Source organism: Colius striatus, chromosome 2 (genome assembly GCF_028858725.1).
Source record: "Colius striatus isolate bColStr4 chromosome 2, bColStr4.1.hap1, whole genome shotgun sequence".
Lineage (NCBI taxonomy): Eukaryota > Metazoa > Chordata > Aves > Coliiformes > Coliidae > Colius > Colius striatus.
In genome coordinates this window covers 82207073-82232064 of record NC_084760.1, presented here as the reverse complement: position 1 = coordinate 82232064, position 24992 = coordinate 82207073, and the positions used below count along the sequence as shown (strand labels likewise).

Here is a 24992-nt window from a genome sequence, read left to right as displayed (position 1 = left end):
TGAATGTCTGATGTTGCAGCCCTTTCAACTGAGGAGCCCAGGGCAGTGTATCTGTGCTATCAGTGCTAGCACTGAATGGCATCCAGTGCTGCTTCCCTCTCAGAGGTTAGGAAGTCAGAGTGAAGCCCTCATCGGGACTTCTCTATTTACTCTGGGATTGAAGTCTCACTCTATGCTCAGAAAACAGAGAGGCTGAGATCCTGAGGTAAAGCTGGGTCTATGGCATATGGGATTTTGGGACATCCTTGCAAATTGCTAGACTGATAATTTTCTGTCAAAAGTTACGTCTCTTTTTTATCTAGGCTGAGCAATGCACTGATAGGTTATACAAAATTCACACTGCTAAGATGTTTCAAATTATTTGCTACTGCATCACGCAGACCTCTAATTGCATTAAATTGATGATAATCAATTGATTAAATTGATCTCATTACTAAGACAACCTGCTCAAGTGGAAAAAAAAAAAGGTAATAGAAGAACAAAACCACATGCTCTTGGGGACAAATCAAGTGCAGACACGGAAGAGAAAATATCAGCCTCGGAAGGAGTTATCTCAATCGCAGGCGGTTGAAGTAATAAGGGAATGTAGTTTAAGGATGGCCTTGATTTTCTAATTATTGAGGAAATGGGATCTGGTAGGTCTGTTTCCTGAAACAAATCCAAATGAGGCATTCCTAGCTGTTCCTTTCTGTACCTATAGCTATCTTCCCGAGTTTGCTTTATGTGAATAAAAAGTAACTCTATGGAAACCCCTTCCTTATGGTGAGATAAGTTAAAACAGATCTCAAGATGGTTGTAAACAAAATGCTGTGGATTATGGATGAGACTTTCTGTGGAGGAGGGGTGCGTTCTCTTGTGCTCTTTTGGGGTCTGATGCTTCATTTGTATGTGTGTGTGTGTGTGTGTATGTGCCCAGGCGAACCGGGACGCAGTGATCAGCCGAGCCCCAGAGCAGCAGGATGACCGAGCTGTCAGCCTCCGAGATGCTTCTGCAGTCTACGACCTCCTCAGCATCACGCTGGGCAGAAGAGGGCAGTATGTCATGCTCGCAGAGGTACCGCAGCCCTTCTTGGCAGGAACTGGGCGGGGAAGGTGAAAAAGAGGCACCCTAGTCAGCAATTAGCAGAAGTGGTTACAGACCTGTGGCATCACGGGCCAGAAATGTACACAGAACTGTTTGAGACAGTAAAATAATTTGTTTAGGCACTTGGACAAAGTGACTGTCATTTGAAATGATGGTGTATGTTCTCATTAACTGAGAAGGGCAAAAGGGTGTCGTAAAAACTATATTTTAAAAACACTTGGGCTCTGGGCCACAGTAAGTTATGTCCCCCAGTTTGATTACTAAGCCATGCAGCAGTCTTCACAAAACATATGTTTTTTAAAAATGTCTAATATTTCTCCCAACATTTATTTCTCAGTGCTTGGAGAGAGCCATGAAGTTTGCATTTGATGAATTTCACCTCTGGTATCAGCTTGCCCTGTCCATGGTGGCTTGTGGAAAGGTAAGATTCAAACTGAAGGCCTTGGAAAGGGCACGTTTTCCTTGGCAGAGTATATCTAGCTTACATCTTTGAATGTGCACAGTCCTGTGTTTTGTGTGAGTAGCTGCCATCAGACAGCTAGGTGGAAGGACGGTGCTCCCCTTTTAGACTCTGATTGTGCTTTGTGATCAGGTGTGTGCATTTGGTATTGAGTTCTGTTCTTCCCATGTAGTGTTTTTTATTCCCATTATCAAGGAGAAAATGGATTTTGTGCATGGCTATGGATTGAAAAGCATTATATAGATGGTTCTCTGCAGGCTCAATGTAAATGTGCTTTAGCATAAGAAAGATACTGATATCTAAAACTGTCATCAACTTACTGTGTTTGAGTGGTTGAATTAATCTGTCTGTAAGCTATAGTTTCTTCATCTCATCAAGGAAATATTAATGCATTTTCATAGAAAGCTTGCAATCATTAGTATTTTTTGAATGATGGGTGAAAAAAGACTATAGGAGAAGAAATTATGCATGAATGCATGGATGTGTGTTTTAGCATGTTTTTTACGTTAGTGGAGTATTTGTCAATGTTGCCAGCTAACCACTGAGATGGCTGAAGTCTGGTTATGAAAGGTAGTGTAATGGGTTTATGTGGAGTTGTTTCTGGTAATGGGGAAGGGGCTGTAATGGTGTCTCCTGTAAGAAGTTGCTCAAAGCTTTTGCCAACTCTGAGGTCAGACCATTTCTTGGACTGAGACAATTGAGCATCTCTGCAAGTAAGAGGAAGCTGGAAGAGGAGGATTGTTCTTTCTGAGAGGAGGCAGAAGAAATTGGAGTGGGAAGCGATCATGTGGACCCGAAGGTCAGTGAGGGAAGAGAAGAGGAGAAGTTATGCCAGAGCAGAAACTTCCTTGCATCCTGTGATGAGACATCAGCTGTCCCCCTGCAATCTGTGGAGAGTAATAGTGAAGCTGAGATTTATTAGCAGCCCGTGGAGAACCCCAAGACAGAGGTGGCTGTGCCTGGAGGAGGCCGTGACTGTGGTAAGGCCGTGTTGGAGCAGAATGTGCTGAGTGTGCTGCTGCAGAGGAGTCCTGCGCTGGAGGAGTTTGTGAGGAGCTGCAGCCTTTGAGAAAGGCTCACACCAGAGAGCTTGTTGAGGACTCTGTCCGGTGGGAGGGACCCTGTGTTGAAGCAGGGGAAGAATATGAGGAGTCATCCTCCTCTGAGAAGAAAGAAGCAGCAGAGACCTTCTGTGATGGACTGACCACATCCCATATTCCCTGTCTCCTGCACATCTGAAGGGGAAGGAGATAGAGATATTGGGAACAGCGAGCTGAGCCCAGGAAGAGAGGGATGGGAAAAGGAGATCTTACAGCACTGATTGTATTTTTCTCATCATCCTGTTCTGGTTTTGCTTTCTCTCCATTCTTTTCCTAGTTAGTAGTATATTAAACTGTTACTACTTTCTTCCCTGAGTTGATTAGTCGAGTCTGTTTTACCCACAACCATAATTGGCATTGAACCCTCCCTGCCTTTGTCTCATTCCACTTGGGTATCTTTTCTCCTCCCATCTCTCTTGGGCCTCCCTTGTCCTATGGAAGGTGGGGATGTGTGGGAGGACTGAGTGAGCGGCTGCATAGTACTTTGTTGCCAGCTGGGTTTCAACCAAGACAGGTAGGCAGAGACAGCAGGAGCTTTTCTTTATTAGTCTTAAAATAGTAGACTTTCTGCAGGTCACATGGGTGGTACAAAATGGAATCTGTTTATTCTGGGTATTCCCACCTACACTTTTAGGTGATGTGAGCAAATTAATGTTGTGCAGTAGTAGACCACTTAATATTGTCCTATAGTCCTTGCCCATGGGGGAAGGGGAATCCATTTGGATTTGGGCAGAAGCCACTAACTAGCAGTCACCTGCCAAATGATAATTACTACTGGTGTTTTATTGCTGTAAGCCAAGTTGAAAACAGTGGCTTTGGTGTGAAATGGGAGGTAAATGTACAGTGGCCTGCTTTTTCACAGAAGTTGTCACCTTGTGACATAAAAGTGGTGGCAAAACTTGGAAGATATCTGAAGGCAAGGGGTTTCCTTCACTTCTGTAAACACAGGCAAAGCTTTAACTTGGAAAGTATCAAAGACAGCTAAGGGTATAGTAAGCAGGACTGAGGAAAGAGTGAAAGAATTGAGTTTTGTTTTACTTTAAAGGGGAGAAAAAAGATTGAGATAAACAAGTCTTTGAGAGCTCTTAGAAAATGGAGTTAATCTTGTCTGTGGTGGGTAGAACAAGATATGATGGCTTCCAGTTGCAGCAGCACAAGTTCATATCTCCTATTCAGAGGCAAAAAAAAATTGGGGGTAGTGATATACCGTAAAAAGAATTGCCTAAGGAGATTGTGTGGAGCCTGTGTCACTGCAGATCTGTGAAACACCTTGGGTGAATATCAGTCAGTAGTCACCCCACTGTGAGGCACAAGGGATGTACTTGGTGGGACGTTGCAAACTCAGACTCTAATCTGGGACTCCACTCATTACCTCATAAACGGCTAGATCTCCTCTAAAAAAAAGGAGACATCACAAAGCATATTAGGTCAGCAGGGAGCTAAAGAGAGATGCTTGGGGAAAAGAGGCTCACAGATTCCTAATAGGAATTCAGTACAAGCATTTCAAAATCCAATGCCAAGTAAGAAAATTATGGCTAGGCTCAGACATGTATAGGGAAACCCAAAACTACTGATGGGATACTTAAACAATAAGCTTAGTGCCATGGTGCTAATACCTTGCACTGGCCAATGTCAGGTGGGACATTTACAAATGAGGTCCAGTTCCCCTTGGCGTTCAGCTGGAGTTAGCATGTTGCTGCCCTCTGTGCCTTTTGCAAATCCTCTGGATACCTGATCTCTTGATACTGAGTACAACAATGACTAGATAGGCTGTGATGGAAAGGCACATTGTCTTCCCTTAAGCACGAGACTTGTCTGGGAGGCTTACTGGCTTTACAGGTTGTGTAAGCTGTTTCTCAACAGCAGACAATGCCGTAGGTCTAGTCATCTGCCAGAGATCAAATCTAGTTTTTAACTGAGGGTGGTTGAGGGAGTGAGTGTATCCAGAGAGTAATTGTGATTCAGTCTTAGGTTAGTATGGAGTAGAGAAAAGTGGCCTGATCTCTAGCTTCCAACAATTTACCTGAGAACTCTGACCTTGTCCTTACATGTTTGCATACCTTTTCACCTTTCCTAGAAGTTACTGAATATTTGGTACTTAAGAGAAAACAGAGCAGCACAAGTATCTGCATCTCTATAACTGCCCTATCTTTTCAGGTTTTCAAGTGTGTCATGTCTCTTTGCCTGTACTTTAAATATTTACAAGGTAAAATGGCCTGATCTTGCCTATTGATGTAAAAGCTCTAAATGTTCTGAGCCCTATATGGGTCAGGAATTCCCTTACCCAACAATCCCATCTGTGCAGTATTTCACTTCTAATCCCAAAGTATTCCCTGATGATTCCTGCTGTATCCTCTGCAATGCGTCATCTTGCTAATGGGAGATGTGGCATACATTTTTATATTGCTTTGCAGCTTGATAGCAGGACAGAGTAAGTGCTCCAGTGTAGCAGAAAGAGCTTATGAGAAAACAGTGTGGTCTGTCTAGACTGCAGAATGCAGAGTACACTTGAGCTTTTACAGGGAAAAGATCTGTTTTCACCTGTCTCAGCCACAGCCAGTTCCTGATCTCATTTCTTGGTAATGAAATCTCACATCCTGCAGCGTTACTTGTTCTGCAGTACAGCAAATCATGCTCATAAATCCTGGGTACGACAGGGACAGTTTTATCAACCTGTAAGTGCTGGAAACTTCGGTCTCTCCTTTTTTTTTTTTCTTTTTTAACACGTCTTTAGGATTTGCAAACTCTGACCTTAAAAAGTGCTGTAACATTCTATCTTGCCCTCTATTCTACGCTGCATTTGATTAGTTTTACTTTTACTTCATATATTCATCTTCTTCGGGTTAAGTCAATCAAGTTGAATTTCAAACTATTTTCTTCTGCCAGCCAAAAAATTGCCAAATGGTAACTGTCATTTTTCACAAGTGATCAGTCTGAATGTCAAGGCAGACACCTAGACTCATTACTGTATGTAGGTTTGAGTTTACACATTACGACGTGTATCTTAACAAAAATAGGCACATCACTTCAGTAAGTTCTCACAGAGCAAGTGGGGCCTTAGGGCTTCATAAAACAGTGAATGAAAAAGCTCAAAGAAACTTAACCTTCCTGTCTGTCTTCTATCCACTTAAGGGATAGGAATAATGGAGTGACACCAATTTCACTTTCCTGTGCTTCTTGACAACTTGCATAATAACAAAGATCTTACGGTCTAGTTGGGTTTTTTTAACCCATTCTTGGGTATGTATGTATACTGGGCTGTAGATTTTCTGAACAAAAAGGAACAAGTTTGTTGAAATAGTTACTATCCACCACGAAATTCAAAAGACTTGTAGGCACATTTAGATGAAGTACTTGAAAAGCCTAGACAATGGCAAAGACTGTGACAGAGAGGACATCTTGCACTAAATGCAGTTCTGGATAGGCAAGAGAAAGGTTTAAAGTAATCTAACACAGCATCCCAGTTCTTCTGAACTGGAGCTGGAAAACTGAATGCAGAACTCTTCACAGATGCTTTAAGTTGCTTCTGCTGGTAATAACCTTGGTAATGTGGTAATGCGACAGCCAGGGGCTGAGTGTGCATAGGGCTTCCTGGCTCTGCTGCTATGCATAGACAGGCTGGAGTTGGAGAGGCGAGTGCTGTGATCTCCAGATGCCATCTGGCAGAGGCCTGAGGCAATGAGATGAGCCACTGTCCTGCTGCCAGAGTAAAATGAGTGCAGAGGGTTGCATCTACTCGTCTCAAGGTTTTGAAAAAGTGGCCTTTATTTGGTAGAGTGGGAAAAACTCTTGTCTACAGAGTAGAGGTGACTTAGTAGTCTTCACAACAGTGAAGACAGACGGTTGTTTGGAGTAGACTTGTTCTCTGCTGCTGCTTTTCAGCTAAATGGTTTCCACTGGAGTCTGTGAAAATTACCAGCACACAGCCCTCCTGCAGACTAGGGTAGCTCTACTGATGTATCTGAAGTTGGAAGCAAAGTTGTCAGTGTCTAGATGATGTATTACAAGCACAAGGGATGTAAAATAGGGTCTCTGTGTACTTGCAAGCATTTCCCTGGCCTTGGACCAGTTGGATCAGTTACATGCTCCCTTGTTCAGATTTCTGTCCCACACCTAACACCCTCACACAGAACCCAGCCTGGGTGTCACAAAGTGTCACTGTAGCTCTCTGGGAGTAGAGACTCATAAGTGCATTGTGGGACTGGGCTCTAGCTTAATTTGGCAGTACCTCAGAAAGTCTCCTAATCTGCATTATGAGTGTCTTTTTTTACCTGTCATACAAACTGACAAACTGATAAAATATGTGCCTTGAGCACGTGAGGCTACAGCTATATATCTCTCCTACCTACCGAGGAGACAGGATTTGTATTTAATGACAATGATGTGCCATTTTCCGAGGGGTGGCGAGGGAGAGATTCTTCAAGTATTGTTGTGAAATTATTCTGTGAACACTGAGTCTACTGAGTCAAAAAGTGCTGGATACTCTAATTGAGACATTTAACTCGTGGCAGTCTTGCAGTGATCTCTCATGTCCAGTGGGTGTTTATTATTAGTTAGAGTATGCAGTGCATAAAACCATTTTCATGCTCATATTTAAGACAGAAGAAAAAAGAGTCATGCTTGTCTACCTGAATAATTTTTCTTAGTAACATAATGTTTTAGAAGGTGTCTGGTGTTACACAAAGGGAAATAATCACATCCTTCTCGGCATCTGTCATTCAGCTGTCATTCTGGGGGAGCAGGCTCCACCTCTTCCCTGAGCCGATCTTGCATTGTCACTGGGTTCCCTCTGGCTGCTCAGCAGTTGGAGATACTGCAGCCCTACCCAGGGTTTGTGCTGGCAGCATTTTTAGGGCTTTGAAACCAGTCTTACACAAATGTGAACTCCGATTTTGGAGCTTTCTGCAAGTTGCTGATACATACTGGTCATAGCCAAATAATGACAAGCTAATGTCTGAGCTGTTCATATCTGTGTTGCCCCCCCAGAAAGGAATACTTCCCCTTCTTTCAACAGTGCAGCAAAAGCAGATGTCTCTTAACAGCTTTGAGGAGCTTCAAGTTTGATTCAGCCATGCCTGTACTGCCAACATACAGCTTTCCAGAAGGTTAGCAGGAAAGTTATAAATACATTTAATACATAATTCTACAGCAACAGCAGACAAATTTTATGATTTAGTCTGTTCCTTCTGCTGGTTTCCTTGCAAAAGCTTAGGCTGGTTGCTAGGCAACTGGCATTAAAAAAAATACATTTCTCTTTGCATTGCGGGCAGGAGCCTTGGGAGCAGCAGCGGCCTCAGATGGCTCCTTAAATAGCATTGCTGGGGAATGAGAGTTAAAATATTGAACATTCATTGGTTAAAGATCCTGTTACAAAGGTCAGCTATCTAGGGGATATTCAATAGTTTGGTTTCCTTTAGTGCAAAAGAAAGATTAGAAGGGATTGTGCCTGTGTGCCGTAGATAGTACCAAAAAATGGAAATTTCCAAAGATGCCTGACTGCTGAACAGAATACTTAGGTGGGCTATATAATTGCCTTCAGGCTTAACTTTCTTTTCCCAACAGAAAGTGTTAGGTGGGTATTTTTCACATTAGCGAGGGCAAAGTTATGCTTTTAGATCTTAAAATTGAAGAGGCACTTGTAAAAGTGAATATTTGAAGCTGCTTAACTCCATCACTCTAACATGCCACAAGGTAAAAGAAAAGGGAGAGAATTGGTCCCAGTGTTGTGAGAAGTAAATGTCTTAGAGGAATAATGTTCAAGCTGAGAAATTCACAGAAATCTGGAAAGCTAACCAAAACAACTAATTCCAGAGTTCTCAGTTGCTGGCTCGCTCTGTCATGTTTCTGTGTTGGTTCAAGGCCATTTATAGCTAGATGTCTGTGAATCCCAGGGTACGGGGAATATTAAATCTTGCATAATGATGTAAGAGTCCTGCAATTCCCTTGAAATAGTGCAGTTTTTGAAACCAGAGAGGATGATCCTAGAATTAAAGCAGTGCTAGTTGTGAAGATTCATCTGTGTACTGAACTGCCCGGTGAATTGGGAATGAGGCTGTCTACCAAAACCACCACCTTGAGGAGCATATTTTTCCCTCTGGCTTAGAGGCAAAAATGTAGAAAGATTTTTGGAACCTTTGCAAGGGAAGAGCAACTGTTTCTGGTGTGTTAAGTCTGCCTGGCATGATTTACTGTCTGCAAATTTTTCTTCCTTTTACTTACATTTGTGGTTTCTTTTTCTTCTAAATAGGAAATGGATCTCTGATGTCTTCGTTTTGTTGCTTTGCTATAGTGAGAGAGGAGGATAAAGAATGAAAATTGTGTTGGAGTGTGCTAGTAAAACCATTAATTGGCCAGTATCTGGTTACCATAACTAATGGCAAGATCTCCTGATTCTTCGTTCTGTACAGCTCAAAGACAAGCATCTTTGAGGGGTATGCTTGTGTGCTTCACCATGTAATTATTAAATGAGGAATGGGAGTAGTGTTTTGTGTTTGGATAGAAGTTTTTTCTTTACCTTTTACTCCTTTATAGGATTCAAAACCATGGTTGCTGTAATCACTGAGGGAGAGATGTCCTCTGTATCCCTCTCCTTCGCCACAGCTTCCTTGTGATTTCACGCTGCAGGTGAAGAACCCCCAGCCCCATTGGGTGTGGGACACAGAGCTCTTTCAGAAATCTATGTCAAAAGCAGTCATTTGTCAGTATGGCTTACTACTTCCCAGAAACTGCTTTTTCTAGTCCTTCCAGAAATTCTTATGGAGCATGTTTGTGATCTCTGCAGAAGGAAAATAATCTATGCAAGTAGATTAGGAGGCGAAAAAAATGACAGAGAAAACCAGCATCTTACAGATGCTGAATTTAAATATGGAACAGTAGTGACATGTCCTTCCCTGTCTCTGCTGCAAAACCCACAAAGCTGTTGATACGTGAAGGGTGGAGATGTCCCACTCAGGTAATTATTCTCAGGTCCCGTACACAGTTCACCATCTGAATGTTCCCATTAAAGCAGGGATTTCACTCCATAACCTGATTTGAGCTCTGTGATTTGTTGGTCATGAAAAAGGGAAGGATGGTCATGAATCTCCTTAAACCTGATGATTCCAAGACTGAGGACTCCTGTTGGCAAGCTTGCCAGTCCTTTACACTATATATGTTTAACGGGGTTTTTTTGTGTCTGGGGGGACTTAAAAGTTTTTTCCCAGAGAGAAGTCAAATGAGACCTAGAGGGAAATCCATAGTTTTCCACAATCCTTGGGAACTGGTTCCAGTGCAGTTGTTATAATCCAACAATTAAGTAACTAAACAGAAAGAACTTAAGCCCTAACTCAATTTTTTGTGTGAAGTCTTCTGAATTTCAGAATTTTGAGTAGGAAGCGTGCACTCACTTGGAGTTTAAGCTCTGCTCTTCCCAAAACATGCCTTACCAATAAATCTATTATTGCAGCGAATCTCACAAACAATGTGTTTGGCTGCCTGGTCCACCCACACTAAATGGAAGAATGCATACATTTTAATTATCAGATTATTTCAATGGTACACAAACACTGTTCCATCTCAAATATTTTTACAAACCACTGACATCTCTATTCAATACTGAATGGCTGATACTTGTTCTCCACCTCTTAATGTCTGTAATTAATATCATTAAAACACCTTGATATTATATGTCATGCCAGTCTCCCCTAAGTAAGGTCACTGTGGGAGTGGGATATTCTTTCTGCCATTATTCCTTAGCTAACATTTTCAGCATCTATATATAATTTTTGCTGAGTAAAGTTTTCAAGGTGAAATTAGATAGATCTCTTGAATTTTTAAAATGCAGCTAGGGAGAAAGACTTCATGTCACCCTGTTCCTAAAATCACTTTTGCTCCATGTGTTTAATTGCAAATCTTCACTTGTTTAAAGTAGCATAACTTTGCAAGTGTTGTAGAGACAGTGTGGAAACTGTGGATTTTGCTCTGCAAATCAATTTTCAGAACATGCTGAGTGCATTTGATAAAGTGGTTCTGCAAGTTAGGTGTTTTGCTATAGGCACAAGGTGAGACTTTCTGCTTTGCAGCATTCAGTAGTCACTGTTTTGCAGTTGCCACCGGAACAGACATGAGAATTGCTCTGCAGTTTGAGACTATCAGAGGCCAAAGGGTTGGCTTGTCGTGAGGACCTGCCTTACTCACTGGACAGACTGCAGATGGGGAGGGAGCAGAGTTCAAGAGGAACTGGCAAGGAGCCGGGTTGTATCACTGGTGTTCTGGTATACAGCATTGGAAGGTCCTACAGCTGTGGCCCAGATTAGGAGAGGCCTCTCACTGCTCTGGTTTTGTGCTAGTGCTGCCCCTCGGGGCAGCTGTCACCAGCTCTCAGGTGCTCCTTTCCCAGTAGTCATTCTGCCGATGGGCAGCTGAGAAACTGCCACTGCCTTTGGTTTATGTCTTTCTGTAAGTGTTGTAACTGGATAGTGTATGGTCTTTTACGTACCTGGCCTTTTCAGTTCATTTTGCATAATGAGATGACCAGGATTGGACACTTCAGCTGCAGATACACAAAATGGCAACATGCATGTTGTCCTGCTCGGCTCTTTCAGTTTCTCTTGTATGGAAACACCTGTAGGCCTAGAGTATAGGCAGACAGGAAGATGATGTGCCAGCCTAGGAGTCTTGTGAGGTTAGGTTTGCATTTTGCAGTGTTGCTGGGAATACCAGCTGCCTGCAGTGCAGGTGATGTTCTGTGAGGGAGAGGAATAAGATGCCATTAAAACCTGAGACACTACTTGTTCTGAACAAATAGGTGTCAGGGAGGTTCATTCTGAGAGATGCTAGTCACCTATTGACAGCAGACTGCAGAGATGTTTTTCTTCCTATACCTCAGGGCTGAATTACCCAAGTCTTTGATTCTGAGAGGTGTGAGGTAATGGTTTAAGCTCTAGGACAAATTTTATTGATTCCCACTTTTGCTCTGAGACAAGCTTCTGGCTTTTGGCAAATTGTGCATTTGGAATTGTAAAACAGTGAATATTTCCTTACTTTCATTGATGATACCTGATGATCTAAGCAGGTGGGAGCAGTCTGGTGAAGGTAGGGCATGCTGTTGCCACTCTTCACACAGCAGGTACCCAACCTTTTCAAGCCATAGGGTTTGCTCTCTACTGCTGTGGAGCTTGCATCTTTGGTTACAATACCTCTCTTTGCCTTAGCATGGGTAGAGGTAGTGTACACCTGTGTTTCCTTTTCCCCAGGCTCCCTTCTCAGCAAGTTCCTGTCCAGGCTTTTGAATCCCATAGCAAGAAGGAGACCTTCAATCCTGTGGAGAAAGGAGGCAGCAGGCGCAGCCCGCTTCACTGTGGTGTGAGGAAGAGCAAGTGCTGATGGGTGGTGGGAGTGCCAAGCTGTAGTGTGGGGCTGTGGGGTACTGGATTGAATCTGCTGCTTAGAGTTCTACTGGGGAAAGTCCCTGGGGGTCAGGGTCAGGAGAAGATGCCCAAGGACCTGCTGGAAATAGTGACTAGTTTGATGCCGCAAGTTTCTATTGCTGCTCTCTTCTAATATAGAAAGGCCATTACTATTTATTGTGTTTTTGAGAGGGAAGACGGAGAAGCCTCTGTGTGTCTTGGGACCACATGAAAGAGTTTCGGAAGAATGGGGCATGTAAAGAGAAATTCTGAGAAGAAAGCTTTCCCTTGAGTTCAAGGATGAGAGAGAATTTGAGGGGATTAGAGGTCAGCAGGCAGGGTGGGGTGGGAGACTGTGGCAGTGCAACTTCAGTTGCCTCCTCATCAACTGACCAGACCTTCTCACCAGTGTCTCAGACCAGAACTTTCCTCCTTCCACTTGAAACCTTCTGAAATGTGGCAGCCCTGAATATATGCTGTAAAACATAATGCTTGTAGAGCACATTGAATTAAAAGGGCTACGTAACTGCTGATCTTGTATTTCATTCATTAATGGCAAACTAACACTAGACAGACAGCAAGAGTCTTATGGGCTTTCTTTCTAACACATGCCACTCAGACCACCTGCTGAATAGTGTATTGCTCTGCAGTTGTCTGCTTCTCTCTTCATAGGATGTAAGGTGTATTCTTGTATGTTGTGGAACTGGAGGAGGCACAAAACAACCTGCAGAGCAGATTACTTTAGCTGCACAAATCTCTGAGTAGAGTTAGCGTGAATTGTTAATGTACTGGAGGACAAGCTCTATATGACCTTTTCTGGCTTACTGGAAGATGGTTGTGTGCAAGGAAAACTATACCAAAGTTCTTGTACATTAGGAGGGCAGAGTTAAAATAACCAATGTGTTAACAGCCGAAGAGCACTTTGTTAGGTGCACAGGCAGGGTTGGTGTTGTGGCATGTTTCCTCTGAGCGTGGGAAGAGTGTGCGCTTGCGTGCGCATGTGCACTCACATGTGTGTGTCTGTGCGTGGAGGTGGGAATAAAGTTGCTAACTTGTTGCTGAAATGTGATTCTCTGCTTCATAGCACTTCTTTGTACATGTCACTGAAATATCTTGCTTGGATTCTGTAACAGCATTGTCTAATCAGCCTTTTTTATTTCCTCCTCCTCTCTCCCTCTCCTCCTCCTCCAGTCAGCATATGCTGTGTCAGTGCTCAAAGAGTGTGCTAAACTGCGACCTACAGATCCCACCATTCCTCTTCTGGCTGCCAAGGTCTGCATTGGGTCACTGCACTGGGTAAGCAAGTTCATGCAATTCTTATTAGTTAATGGACCAGGTGCTGCAGTGACAGTGCCACAGTGAAGTTGCAGTTGGGAGAAAGGGAATCTCTGTTAAAAATCACACACATATGCATGCCTTTAAAAGCAAACAAAACAAAACCCAGCAAGAAATTTTGTTGCGAGTCACTGAAATGTGTTTTGCTGGCACGTTAAACAAAAAAGGAGGGAGGGAAAGCCACAATAGTCATCCTGGGGACTGATGCTTCAACTGGGTGTTAAGTTGAATTGGCCACTCTTGTAGCCCCCAAGAGGCAAAACTTATTAAGTGGACTGTTAAGATAGTTCAGGTCTGCTAGATGACTTGATCCCTTGTTTTTGAAGTTGCTGTGTCAGTGTTTTCTGTTCTGGATGTGTTAATGTATGCCCCAGAAGAAGAGTGGGAGTGGAAGTCTGTGCCTATGAAATTCTGATTATCCTGAGGAGCAGAATCATCTGTCAGTCTTTTGCTGCTTGGTTTAATTAATTGAATGGCAGCCTGCTGTTTTCACCTGTCCTCACCACGAGATGTCCCTGCAGTCACTGAAGGTTTATTATTGGTAGTATAAGTAAAACAAAGATGTGAGAAAGCATGAAAGAAAATACCAGAAGAATCTGCCCAGATTTTGGTGAAAAGTTGCTCTTCTTGTGTCTCCCTGCCCTCTGCCTTCCTGTCCTCTACATCCCTATCTGGTGAAAGTTGGTATTGAGCTAAACTTAAATGAGTTGTATCACTGTCAGTGAGATCTGGTTATGTATGTTTTTGAATGAACTGTACTGTTCAAACTATAATGGTTAAACTTAGTTGTGAGTCAGCAAAAACTAGGAATTATCTTGTTCTAGGAAAAATCTTTCATGTCTGAAGGCCTTGAGGGAATCCTTACTGAGCGACCCAGCCTACCTCTGTTCTTTACATAGAGGAATTTAACTCTCTTGTATCCCTAGCTCATTATCACTGTTGTTAGTATTTCTGACAGTTTTCAAAGGAAGATTAGCTTGTTATTAGTCTGATACATCAGCAAGTATCTTGATAATTTTTACTTTTTATGCTCTGCAGCTAGAGGAGCTTCATGGGCCAAATACCTGCATTCACTTGAAGCCCTAAGAGGGGAACTGCAAAATACTGGCAGCTTCCTCTGGCAATTCTGCCATGCCAATGATTGCCAGGAAGCCAAAAAACCCATTAAAACTCAGCAGAACAAACATGTTAAGTGTGAAGAGAATCTTTATCTGAAATCAGGCTAGTTTTTGCCTAGGAACCTGAATTTTAGTTTAGGAGACAAATTTGGGATCTCCATATTGCAAATAAATCTTTTACTCTTCTGGCTTCCTGCTCTGTGAACGGAAATCCAACAATGGGGAAGGTACTGGAGCTGTCGAGTCAGTGAGGAGAGGTGCTCTTTTGGACCTGATGCTCATAAACAAGGAAGGACTGTTTTGGAATGTTAAGTTTGGAGGCAACCTTAACTTCACTGACTGTAAAGTTCAGGATCCTGAGAGAAGACAACAAGGCAAATTGCACAACACTCTATTCAGATATGCTTTGACTGACTTTGACCACTTCTGAACAGAAATAGTGACTCCAAGGAGCCTGTGGTCTCTTAATACTTGCTAGAAATGTGGCCTCTACCATACTTAGATTTGGACAAAATTGGAGTACAGTGAATGCATCTTGTGAGACTCCATGTAAAACCAGGGTCCCTGGGATGTTTGTTGTTTAACATAAGTTTTAATGGAGGCACTCTACCAAATGCTGGGTCATTGATGCGTGTTGAGGTGAAAAGACAAGGGTTTTGTACTGTGAGAGAAAAAATGGCATGGAATCTCTTTTCTCTCACAGATCTGGTGTTTATGCAGCTCTTGCTGTTGAGGACTACATTTCAAACAGTGCCATTAAAGTCAGCTGACTGTGATGAATGATTTGTTGAATGTGAAATTGTAAGACCAAATTGAAGATGCTGCTATGCCAGGAAATGAGCAAAGTCAGGATTTTTCCTTCTCATTCGTGCTTCTCCCCAAAAATCTCTTCAGTTCAGATAGCACAGCTAGCATATGAAAAATACCTTGTTACAGAGACACAGAAAAGACCATGAGACCTTAATACAGTTCCAACTCTGTCCTCAGGCACTTCAGTGTCTTCAGACTTTTCATATATGGCAGAGATTATGAAGAAACAGGTTAACCCTAAAAAATAGGAAAAAGAGGAGAAAAAGCTGCTTGTGATTATTGCAAAGTAAGAGGGTTGGGTTTTTTTTTTCTTGTATCTATTGCTTTTTCATTGTGTGAAATGCTTTTCAGTGTTACTCAGTTAGACCCTGGCTTAGAACTGGAGTGCGATATAAAAGAGAAATGTGATTTCACAAGTAATTTCACAGTAATTTTACTACAGTTATCTGGAACACAACGTTATGAACTAAACCAAAATTTATAATATTCCTCTCCCCTCTTCCTTTCACACATTGGGCCTGTGCTCCATCCTGATACCACACTTGATGGTGTAGAAGAGTTTTAATTAAAGGGAGTCAAAGGGAAATCAAAGCATTTTTTAAAGGAACTGAAATGATAGATTCCCACATCTCATAGTCAAAGGGATGCTTCTGATATTACTGTCAAACTCCTGTGCCTAATAAAGACTTTCCTACTTAGCAGAACTGTTTTTCTAAATGTCATCCTTACAGTAATTATTTGCATTTAAATTACATGGCAATCAAATCAGAATTGAATCATTTAAACTGGAAATGAACAAGCTGATCAATGCCAGTATAAATAGAAAGGCGGATAGACATGGCACAGGAACAGTCTAATGGACAAATATTAACAGTTACAAATATTCATAGATGTCTTGATTTTCAGAACATTATTAATTTCTCAATTAGGAAATATATCTGTGTACTAGATAGGCAGGAAAAGGGTGAAATCAGATCACCATTTATCCAAATGAAACAGCAAATGTATATGTTCTGCATCTGTCTACTGTATGCTTTTGGGTGTAATATGGTACTCAGTTTGATTGTGGTCCGTGGACAAGCAGTATTTTAGTCTTGTTTTGGTTACTAGCAATTAAAAAAAAAACAAACCAAAACATTTGTATAGCTGGATAATTACTGAATATCATGAGGAGCACAGAGCAGTTTCTTTCCTGATTAATCTGGTGGTCAGTTAGCTTGTTTTGCTGGCTTTATGTAACGTCTCAGCAAACTTCAAGAGCCAAGGAAAACAGAAAAAAATAGTTGAAATGTACCATAGTGATTTACAACACAGAGGATGCTCAAATCACATCTATGAAATAATCTCTCAATGCAGATAAAAAGCAAAGTTAAAACTTGCATATAATCATACTGTGCCGTGCAAATCAATATATAACAGAGCCTGATGTGGAAAAGAACCAAACGCCTCCAGCTTCTGTTGTGACAGTATGACCAGATTATTAGCTGATGTAAACTGGCAGTACTCCACTAGCCTATTACTGGCACCATGCTGGTTTACATCAGCAGATGATTTGCCCTATCAACCTCTAGCTTTCAGGATTGGGCCTGCAGTAAACAACTGAGTGAGGGAAGCAATGTTTTGGTTACCTTTTTCAGAATGACAGGTTTTCACACATTAAGAAAGAAAACATGCAGAGTGCAGTAAAGCAATACTTTATTAATTCTAAAGCTTATGCCGGTTGTCTTGGAGGACCAGAAAAGCTCCAAAACTAGTGCACCTATATAGACTGCACTTGTCTGGTCAGCATGCGGTTGGACCTATGCTTAAGAAAGCTCATAAGATACAAAAGTTTTCATCAAAATTGGAGCATTTACATTGTATTTAGTCCATTGCACAGGTATTTTAAATGTCATTGAATGGGCTCAGCATTCCTTTTGAGGTATGATGCTCCCTAGCTTTCCAGCGTGCTGGGGATTCAGTACAATGGCTTGCTGAACTCACATGCAAATGATTCTAGCAAATGAAAACAAAACCCACCCTGTGTTTAGCCAGCTGTCTTTCACCTTTCCAGAATGCACTATGAAGTTTCTATTGAGGTTCAGAGTATTGTTTTAAATTTTCATAGGAAAGTTGACGTAGCTGGAAGTAGAATATGTCCCTACTGAGGCTATCCTGCCTTGGTCTACTACAGATTCAGAGTTCCACTTACTAAAAGGCTTGCTGCAATTTCCTCTTGCACTCAGCGTTCCCTGGCGTGGCCTCAGATGAATGCTCACTTGCCTATTTTGGCAGTGGCTTTGAGTTGCAGCATGAGCTGTTGTTCTTAATATTTCAATAGTGTACAGAATCATTCATTTCACTACTAATCTGTGTTCCCCAGGACCCTGTTATGTCAGGGTTGTAAAAATATGTTGTGAAAATACTAAAATCAGAAGTTCTGCCCACAGACAAGTGTTAAATACAGAATTTCTCCATTTTAGGAGCATTATTTAAAGGCATTAAAGGTTACTATGATGCTTTCTTGTGCCTTTTTAATCCATTGATTTCAACAGGGCATGTTGAAAACTTTGTTAGTACAGAGACAAACAGACTATAGTCCTAGGATAAGCTTGAATCTTCTAGAACTCTGGTCTGACAGAGTAGGAAGACATGTGAGATATATTTTCATTGCCCAGTTGATAAGACAGAAATAATATTGTTGTGCTGAGCTTGTATAGCACCAAATGATGCCAGTATTATCAGATAATATGAGTACCTGGAGGACTTCACCCCATAGCAAAAACTGCAGTGCAAGATGGTGCTGTGCCTCCAAGACATTTCCCTCAATTCTCTTAACTCACCAGTCCTAGTGGGCACAGTCAAATGCCCTGCTCCAGTGTTTTGCTGGGAAGACAGAGATCATGCAATCGGTCAGGGAAAGGGAGAAGAGAGTGGGGTCAGGCTAGGCCAGACCATGCATGGAGTCATAAAAAGTGAGTAAGGCATACCATGAGGTCAATATATCATGGTGTGTGGCAGGGAGGGGAGGTTGGCAGGATGTAGATTTAGAGCTGCATACTTCTGAGGTAACAGCTTATCATTCATTACTTTCATAGACTACTTAATCCGAGAGTGCTTCTCTCTTCTCCTGACTGTTGTTGACCCTGTCACTAAAGATAATAAATGCTGTGCATGTGCTTGTACCCAGTCGCCCAAGAGCTCTGGAGTTGTGTGGGAATGCTTAGGTCTTAACTGCAGTATGAATTCTATTGAAAGCCTAAATCTAGTTCCATTATGGAGGCTATTCTTCTTACTGAGTGGACACTCTAGAGGACTGACATTGTTAGGGTGAGAGGCTACTGAGAAAGGAGTGAATGGTGAGGAGCTACTAGAGATTTTTGAAACGTCTTTTGAGAGATGTTGCTTACATCAGCGCTACTGTTATTGGGGTAAACCCAAAGGTTTTTAGACATCAAAAATGACCAAGAATTTTGTCTTCTATACATCTCCCTTATGAACAAACCACACTTGTTGCAGTGGAAGAAAGACACAGGTATTCCTATGTGCTAGAGGCTGAGCTTACATGCAGACTTAGTTGATGGGCTTAGCACTGGCAACACATGGGGAAAATGCTGACTAGACCAACAATAGAAAGCCCACGATTTTTTTTTCTGACATATGTAACATGATTGGCTTTGTATGCTGTAAACAACTGTTGGACAAAACCTTTCCATTATACTACATCTTATTGGCCACTTGAGTCCTCTTCCTGCATTTTTCCTCTCTAATTCTCTTTTCCCAATATTTAATCTTATCTTCTCTTTGAATTAGTCTCTATACCTACAACCCAGTATATTGAAAATGGTAAGAAGAGGTGAATCCAACTAGTTCATGTTATGCACAATTTTCAGTAGATAACTCTTCTGTAGGATTTGGGTCTCATATGTGCTTGGGTATCAGTCTCACTGGTGTCCAGACTCCCCTGCTTCACTGACCTTGCCTGCTGTTCTAAGTCTAGTTCCACTTGATGTGTTACCTCCTTCCTCCCTTGTGAACTCCTTTCTTGTTTTTCAGTGCAGTAAGGAGCTGTTTGCATGCTGCTGTACACTATCAATTTGCTTGACCTCAATTATTCTAAATCTATTCTGGTGAGAACTACAGCTCCTACTTGCAGTCCCGGAGAGTGTTGATTCAGTGAGGTAGGGCTTGAGCTTTTCTAAAAACAAACTGGGTGGCAGTTGGAAACCAGCTGGGTGGCAACAGGCCAGGGGACAGCACCTGCTGTTCCCCGCTCTCTTGTCAGTATGCCTCTGGGCTTGGCTCGAGTACACACCAAAACCTGCGGTCAAATAACAAGGGTGGCAGGAACAGCCTCTCTCTGTTTCAGGGAAAACATCCCTCAGGGTTATGCAGCTAACAACTGTTGCTTTTCCATCAAAGATGATGGAGGGGGTGGAAGGGGAGGAGGAAAAAACCCAACCTCACATTATTACGGTCTTATCAGTCAACTCACAGGTTGATCAGCCTGTCTTTCTCCAGGTGCCAGGTGTGTGCTTGTTTCTGGTGTGGAGAGGTTGCTTAGCTAGCATTTTCAGGTGCCTGCTGACATTTTAGACAACTTGAGTTCAAAATCCAGAAAGATCCTTTTAGGCTGGGTTTTTTCCCCGCACCTGCTGTCTGAGCTTTCTTCCATGCAAGTGTTGGAACATCTCCCTTCCTCTCCACCAGCTATTCAGTGCAAAGTATGCAGAAGAATGTATGAACAGTAAGGACCAAATCTGTGTGGCTTTGTTTTTTGCTAGTTTCCAAGACCATAACAAGTAGTGATTCTAAGGAAACAAAATTCAAGCTGTTCCTGATGCTGTTGATTCCCAAAGAAAACCCTTTCCTACGGTGTTGGGAGCTACTGTAAGTGCTGCTGGCAACCAGGTAACAGCAGTACACTCTGCATTTCCTAATCACAAAGTAATGCTGTGCCATGCCCACTGTGGGGGAGGACATGTGGCATCTTACAGCTTACTAGCAAGGACCTATAAGTTGCAACAAGTTTTGATCTGTTCCTTGCCTTTCCAATGCAGTGTTATATCACCCTAAGATTGGGTGATTCTCTACAGTGAGTGAACAATGTAAGTTCCCTTCATATTGAGGCTGGCCACTGACTGTGCAGTAGGAATAGGAATGGTCGTCTTGATTGTCCTGATAAGGGTGAGGCTTCACAAACCTGGCACCACAAGGAGAGAGAATAAAGGCGTAGTAGCTCCTGCAGGTCATGTGATAGCATGAAGAAGCTACAGCTGGGAATGGTGGTATCTGGTGGGACTTTAGAGGGGTTGATGTCTCATTTGGAGGCCTCCCCCCCTCCCTTTCCCATTGCTACAGCACAGAGTTGGAACATATACTAGAAGACTCCCACAGACATAGCTTTACTGACAGATCACAGACCAGGCTCACTCAGGTGTATGGAGAGTTTTCATCCAGACTACAATCCAGTAGTCCTTGCAATTAGTTGGTAGCCTCCAGTTTGCACCAAGGGGGATTCCCGTTTCAACTGTTTCCAGATTCATAGTTAACGAGGCAATCAGCAAGACTACTGCACTAGAGAGTTGAAACCTCACAGTGGGTGACGTGAGTGAAGAGTTTGTCATCTCACACTTGCCCAGAATGACTGAAGAGCAGGAGAATGGTAGAAGAGGGGGCAGATGGCAGTCACAGCAGGGCTGGCAGAGGAAATGGCCAAGTGCTGTAAGAAGAAAAAGTAAATGTTCTCATAAACAAAACCAGTTGTGCTGGAGTTTGCAAGGCAGCTTATTTTCAAAGTAGCCTTCAGTTGACCTAAGTTTGCATTAATAGGAGTCTTTGTGACTGTTCAAAGTACCATTGGTGTTCAGTATGAATAAATGTTTACAAGAATGTTTATGCTAAAACTGTTTTTTCATCCATTCCAAAAACGTGTGATTTTAATTATTCATACAGTATATGAATCTGATTCTCACAGGTAAGAAAGCTGAAGAGTGTGCTGCTGATTTATGCAGCGTAGGCCATCAGTCAGAGCCTGGAAGCACCATCAGGTGACCATTCAGAGAAACAATGGAACAAAATCTCTCTAGTTCTAAATGTCTCCTTTTCAACTCCAAACCTTTCATTTAATCTCTTTTTTTTTCCGTACAGTCTACCCACCCCTACCCTTGTTCCTTAGTCATTAGAATTCCTTGTATAGTTCTTTTCTTCATCTAGTGGAGACTTCTTGGATGCAAGTGTGTGTGGGGAGGAGAAATGTTGAAGAAAGAGTGGGAATATAGCTGTTCATGGTGGCAAAAGAGGTGCATAATTAATTTTCTAGCTGCAGAGATTTTGTCTTACATGAAAGTTCCTGAGAGCTGAAGAATTCAGTTACTGTTTCATGGGAAAGAATTTTTTTGTTAGTGCATTTGTTGTTTTGGTTTGTTGTTTTTGGTGGGGTTTTTTTAAATGTGTGGCAAGTCCTTCCCAGGCTCTGGTTCAGAACACACTTCAGTATGGGGCAGGACAGTTAGCAGGGCTACTGACAGGAATCTCCTGGAACAAATCTCAAGTCTTCATGATGTAATCAGAGCTTAAAGGGTCTAGTTTGAGTGTCATTGGAGTCAGCAGGACTGTTTGCAGTGTTTTCAGTAGAAAACTGCTGTTAAAAGACAGTCTTTTGCAATTTGTTGATAGCCTCAAGTGTGGCCCAAGGGGTTATACCAATTTCACCCCTTAGTTTCCAGTTTCATAGTTGACTGGGCACTTAGAAAGACCATAATGTTTTCATAGTGCTTTCAGGGAAGTATTTGATAAAACATATTGATTATTATATAATAAATTATTTTTATATATTTAATAAAAATATATTGGTTATTGGGCTGACGATTTGAGGTTTCAGAAATCTGGTAACTATTGGCCTACATCAAGTTAGAATTGTATTGCCTCAAGTAGCCATACAAGTGAGGAAAAATCCCAAGCAGTGGAGATTGCTTCTTTGTTTACACTTTTCAGCCTTTCTTCATGCTTACATTAACATTTTTCTTATGTTTAATATCATCTAATAAATACCAGCCCCTTCGTTTATGTAGCTCTTAATGTTGTCACCTGAATGTCTTCAAGTGATTTAACCTGGAGGCCCATTGACAAGATAGTAAATCAAGTTAAGTAGATTCTGTTCATACCTGACTTATCAACAGATCACTGCAGATAGGAAGCTTCTGTTCAGATTCCTGTTCATTACAGGTGACTCCTAGATAGGAAGTTTCTGTTCAGATTCCTGTTCATTACAGGTGACTCCTAGATGTTAAGGAGCTATGAGGTGTGAGAGTGTTTCAGTTGTAGCTGCAGTAGGTGTGTCTAAAACAGTTGCATTTCAAACAAAAGTGTACTTCCTCAAAATTAAAAAAACCCATCCCAGAAAGTCAATTGTCATAAGTTTCCCAGAGGAGAACATTTCCAGTAATGTAATGGTGACTGGTTCTTGATTAGGGATGACTCTGATTATGATTCTGTGATTGACAGGATCTGCAGCCTATCATGTACAGGAGTAAGGTCTTCCCTTAGGCTCTGTGTCTTTCAAGCGTTACTTACAACTTTTGCCTGTACTTCTCCAACCTACACCTTTCCAGATACGTACAGTTTTACAGGTCTTAGTCTTTTCTACTTATAATGGGTGAGTGATGTTAATGAGAGTGTAAGGTTAGAAATGAGGAATTCTCTATCCTGTAATAAAATATTAAAATTATCATTTACTTAAAATTCTCATTCTCAAATTTTAAACATATTAATGCTTTATATTTCCATTTGACTTAGATCTGTGTGGTCAGCTTGAAAAGAAGGTTTTGAAAGCAGTCTGTAATGTAGTAGATCAGTTTACACATTTCCCCATTTAGGAAGCTGATTCTTAGAGGCTGTGACTGTTCTCTCTTCCCATTGCAGTTTGTATCTTTGCAAAAGATGCAAAATGTGACTTGTACAGCATGGAGCTGCTAAGGTAGTATGGTATTTCAGATCAAAACTTGTGTCCCGAATTCCCAGCCTCTTTCTTGTGGTAGCAGAACTGCAATAAGCAGTTGAACTTATGATGAAGTGCTTTCTTGTTTGACTCTTGTCATGTTTTAAATTATGACCTCAGATCACTTAAAGGTAATTTTAAGGGATAATCTTACTGAAGCAGCTATAGAGAAAATGCCTTTAAGTCTCAACCTACCTCTTTTGCAGCTGGAAGAAGGAGAACACTTTGCTAAAATGGTGATAGACCTGGGTGAGGATGCTGGAGAGTCTCTAGCAAAGGGTTACTTGGCACTGGGCCTGACATACAGTCTTCAAGCTACTGATGGTAAGTTACCCTGTTTGTCAAGTATGTTGTATAGACAGCATCTGCTCAGCATCTTCAGTGCAAGCTTTTAATGCTGACTGGACATGAAAAACAATCAGATTGCAAGATAAAGAGAGACTGTTAACTTGCTCAGATAACTGTCTTCTGTGGTAACAGAAGTGAAGATTTTAGGTAAAAGAAGAAATGCAAATCATTGCTTACAAGGTGGTAATCTGACTGTAGCCAACAATGCTTGGTGTGATTTACTGAAATTTTTTTAAATACCTTTCTTTCACTTTTTTTTCTCTGTTTAGAAGTGAAGAAGATAAAAATGATGTCACAGAGAGGTCAACTCTCTGTGGGGAATCAGGCATTTCTGACTTCAGTTCTTGGATTGTATTTTTTTGTGATTTACAAGTGGGTGACAAAAATAGGAAAATAGATGCAGTTTGACTTTGTGTAAACAAAACAGAAAATCTACCTCACTGATACAGAGGAATTTTGACCAGATACAGACCACTGGGTGTAGGAAGTATTTTATTTTAATGCTACTTGGTTGGGTTTTGAATGACTGGATAACAGACTCCTGCAGATTTGGTGCTTGGTAGCCAGAAGGGCTTGAAGTCCTAGTGTTTGGGATAGTTCTAGCCCTGATCTGCATCAGGCTCACAGTCTTTATTTCTTTTATGTCTTCTAACATAGCTAGAAGGCCTTCTAACAAAATTTCTTTGAATAATGGCTGAGCTAGTGTGTTTCTTAATCAGTTTGGCAGTCCTACTCACATGCAAGCAATGGCATTTCTGTCAGATGGGTCCCATAGAAACAAACCAACTTATTCCAGCCTATGAGCCTAAATGACTGTATGGTATAATGGAGGTATGATGGCCTTGCAGGTTACACCAGAGCTCTGCAGGGCATGTGTACAATAAGGAAGTTACTTCTGCTCCTCAGTAAGGCAGTTGGTGTGTTTTTTCATCAGCTGTTCTGAGAACTGGCTTCCAACATTGAGAGTAACAAACACTGTTACTCTTTTCAGCTCTCTCATTCCTCTGCCTCAGAATAGTTTCCCCTAGAAAGTTCATGTCGGGAAACATTTGTCTTTCCTAGCCTGAACTTTCTCATATATACTTTTTTAAAAAAGTTCATTAAACATTGAGTTCTGCTTTAGAGCCTAGCTTTGTAGGGCATTTTTGCCTAGATTTTGTTTAAACTGTTCTTAAAACTATACAAGATCCCAGAGACTATTTTCAGAGTTATAAAGTTTTTTGTTAACCAATTACAATCTGTTTGTTGTCCTCAATATGGAAAGAAGATGGATGATTTCTAAAGAATAGAGTTTGAGAGGCATGTGCTGTACTCTGGTTCTAAAACTGCTTTGATGCAGCAAAATGCAAGTTGGCAACTTTTCCTCTGGAAGA

General features: G+C 41.6%; 1 protein-coding gene across 4 annotated transcripts in view; it reads left to right on the top strand.

Annotated features, from left to right (window-relative positions):
• TTC7A (tetratricopeptide repeat domain 7A) overlaps positions 1–24992 on the top strand; it is a 176570-nt gene that overhangs the window by 42409 nt on the left and 109169 nt on the right. For all 4 annotated transcript variants that reach the window (XM_061991295.1, XM_061991294.1, XM_061991296.1 and 1 more), the window contains 4 exons: positions 917–1054; positions 1422–1505; positions 13222–13326; positions 23478–23595. In XM_061991295.1, the coding sequence (XP_061847279.1) occupies positions 917–1054; positions 1422–1505; positions 13222–13326; positions 23478–23595 (445 nt within the window). The remainder of the gene's footprint in view (positions 1–916; positions 1055–1421; positions 1506–13221; positions 13327–23477; positions 23596–24992) is intronic.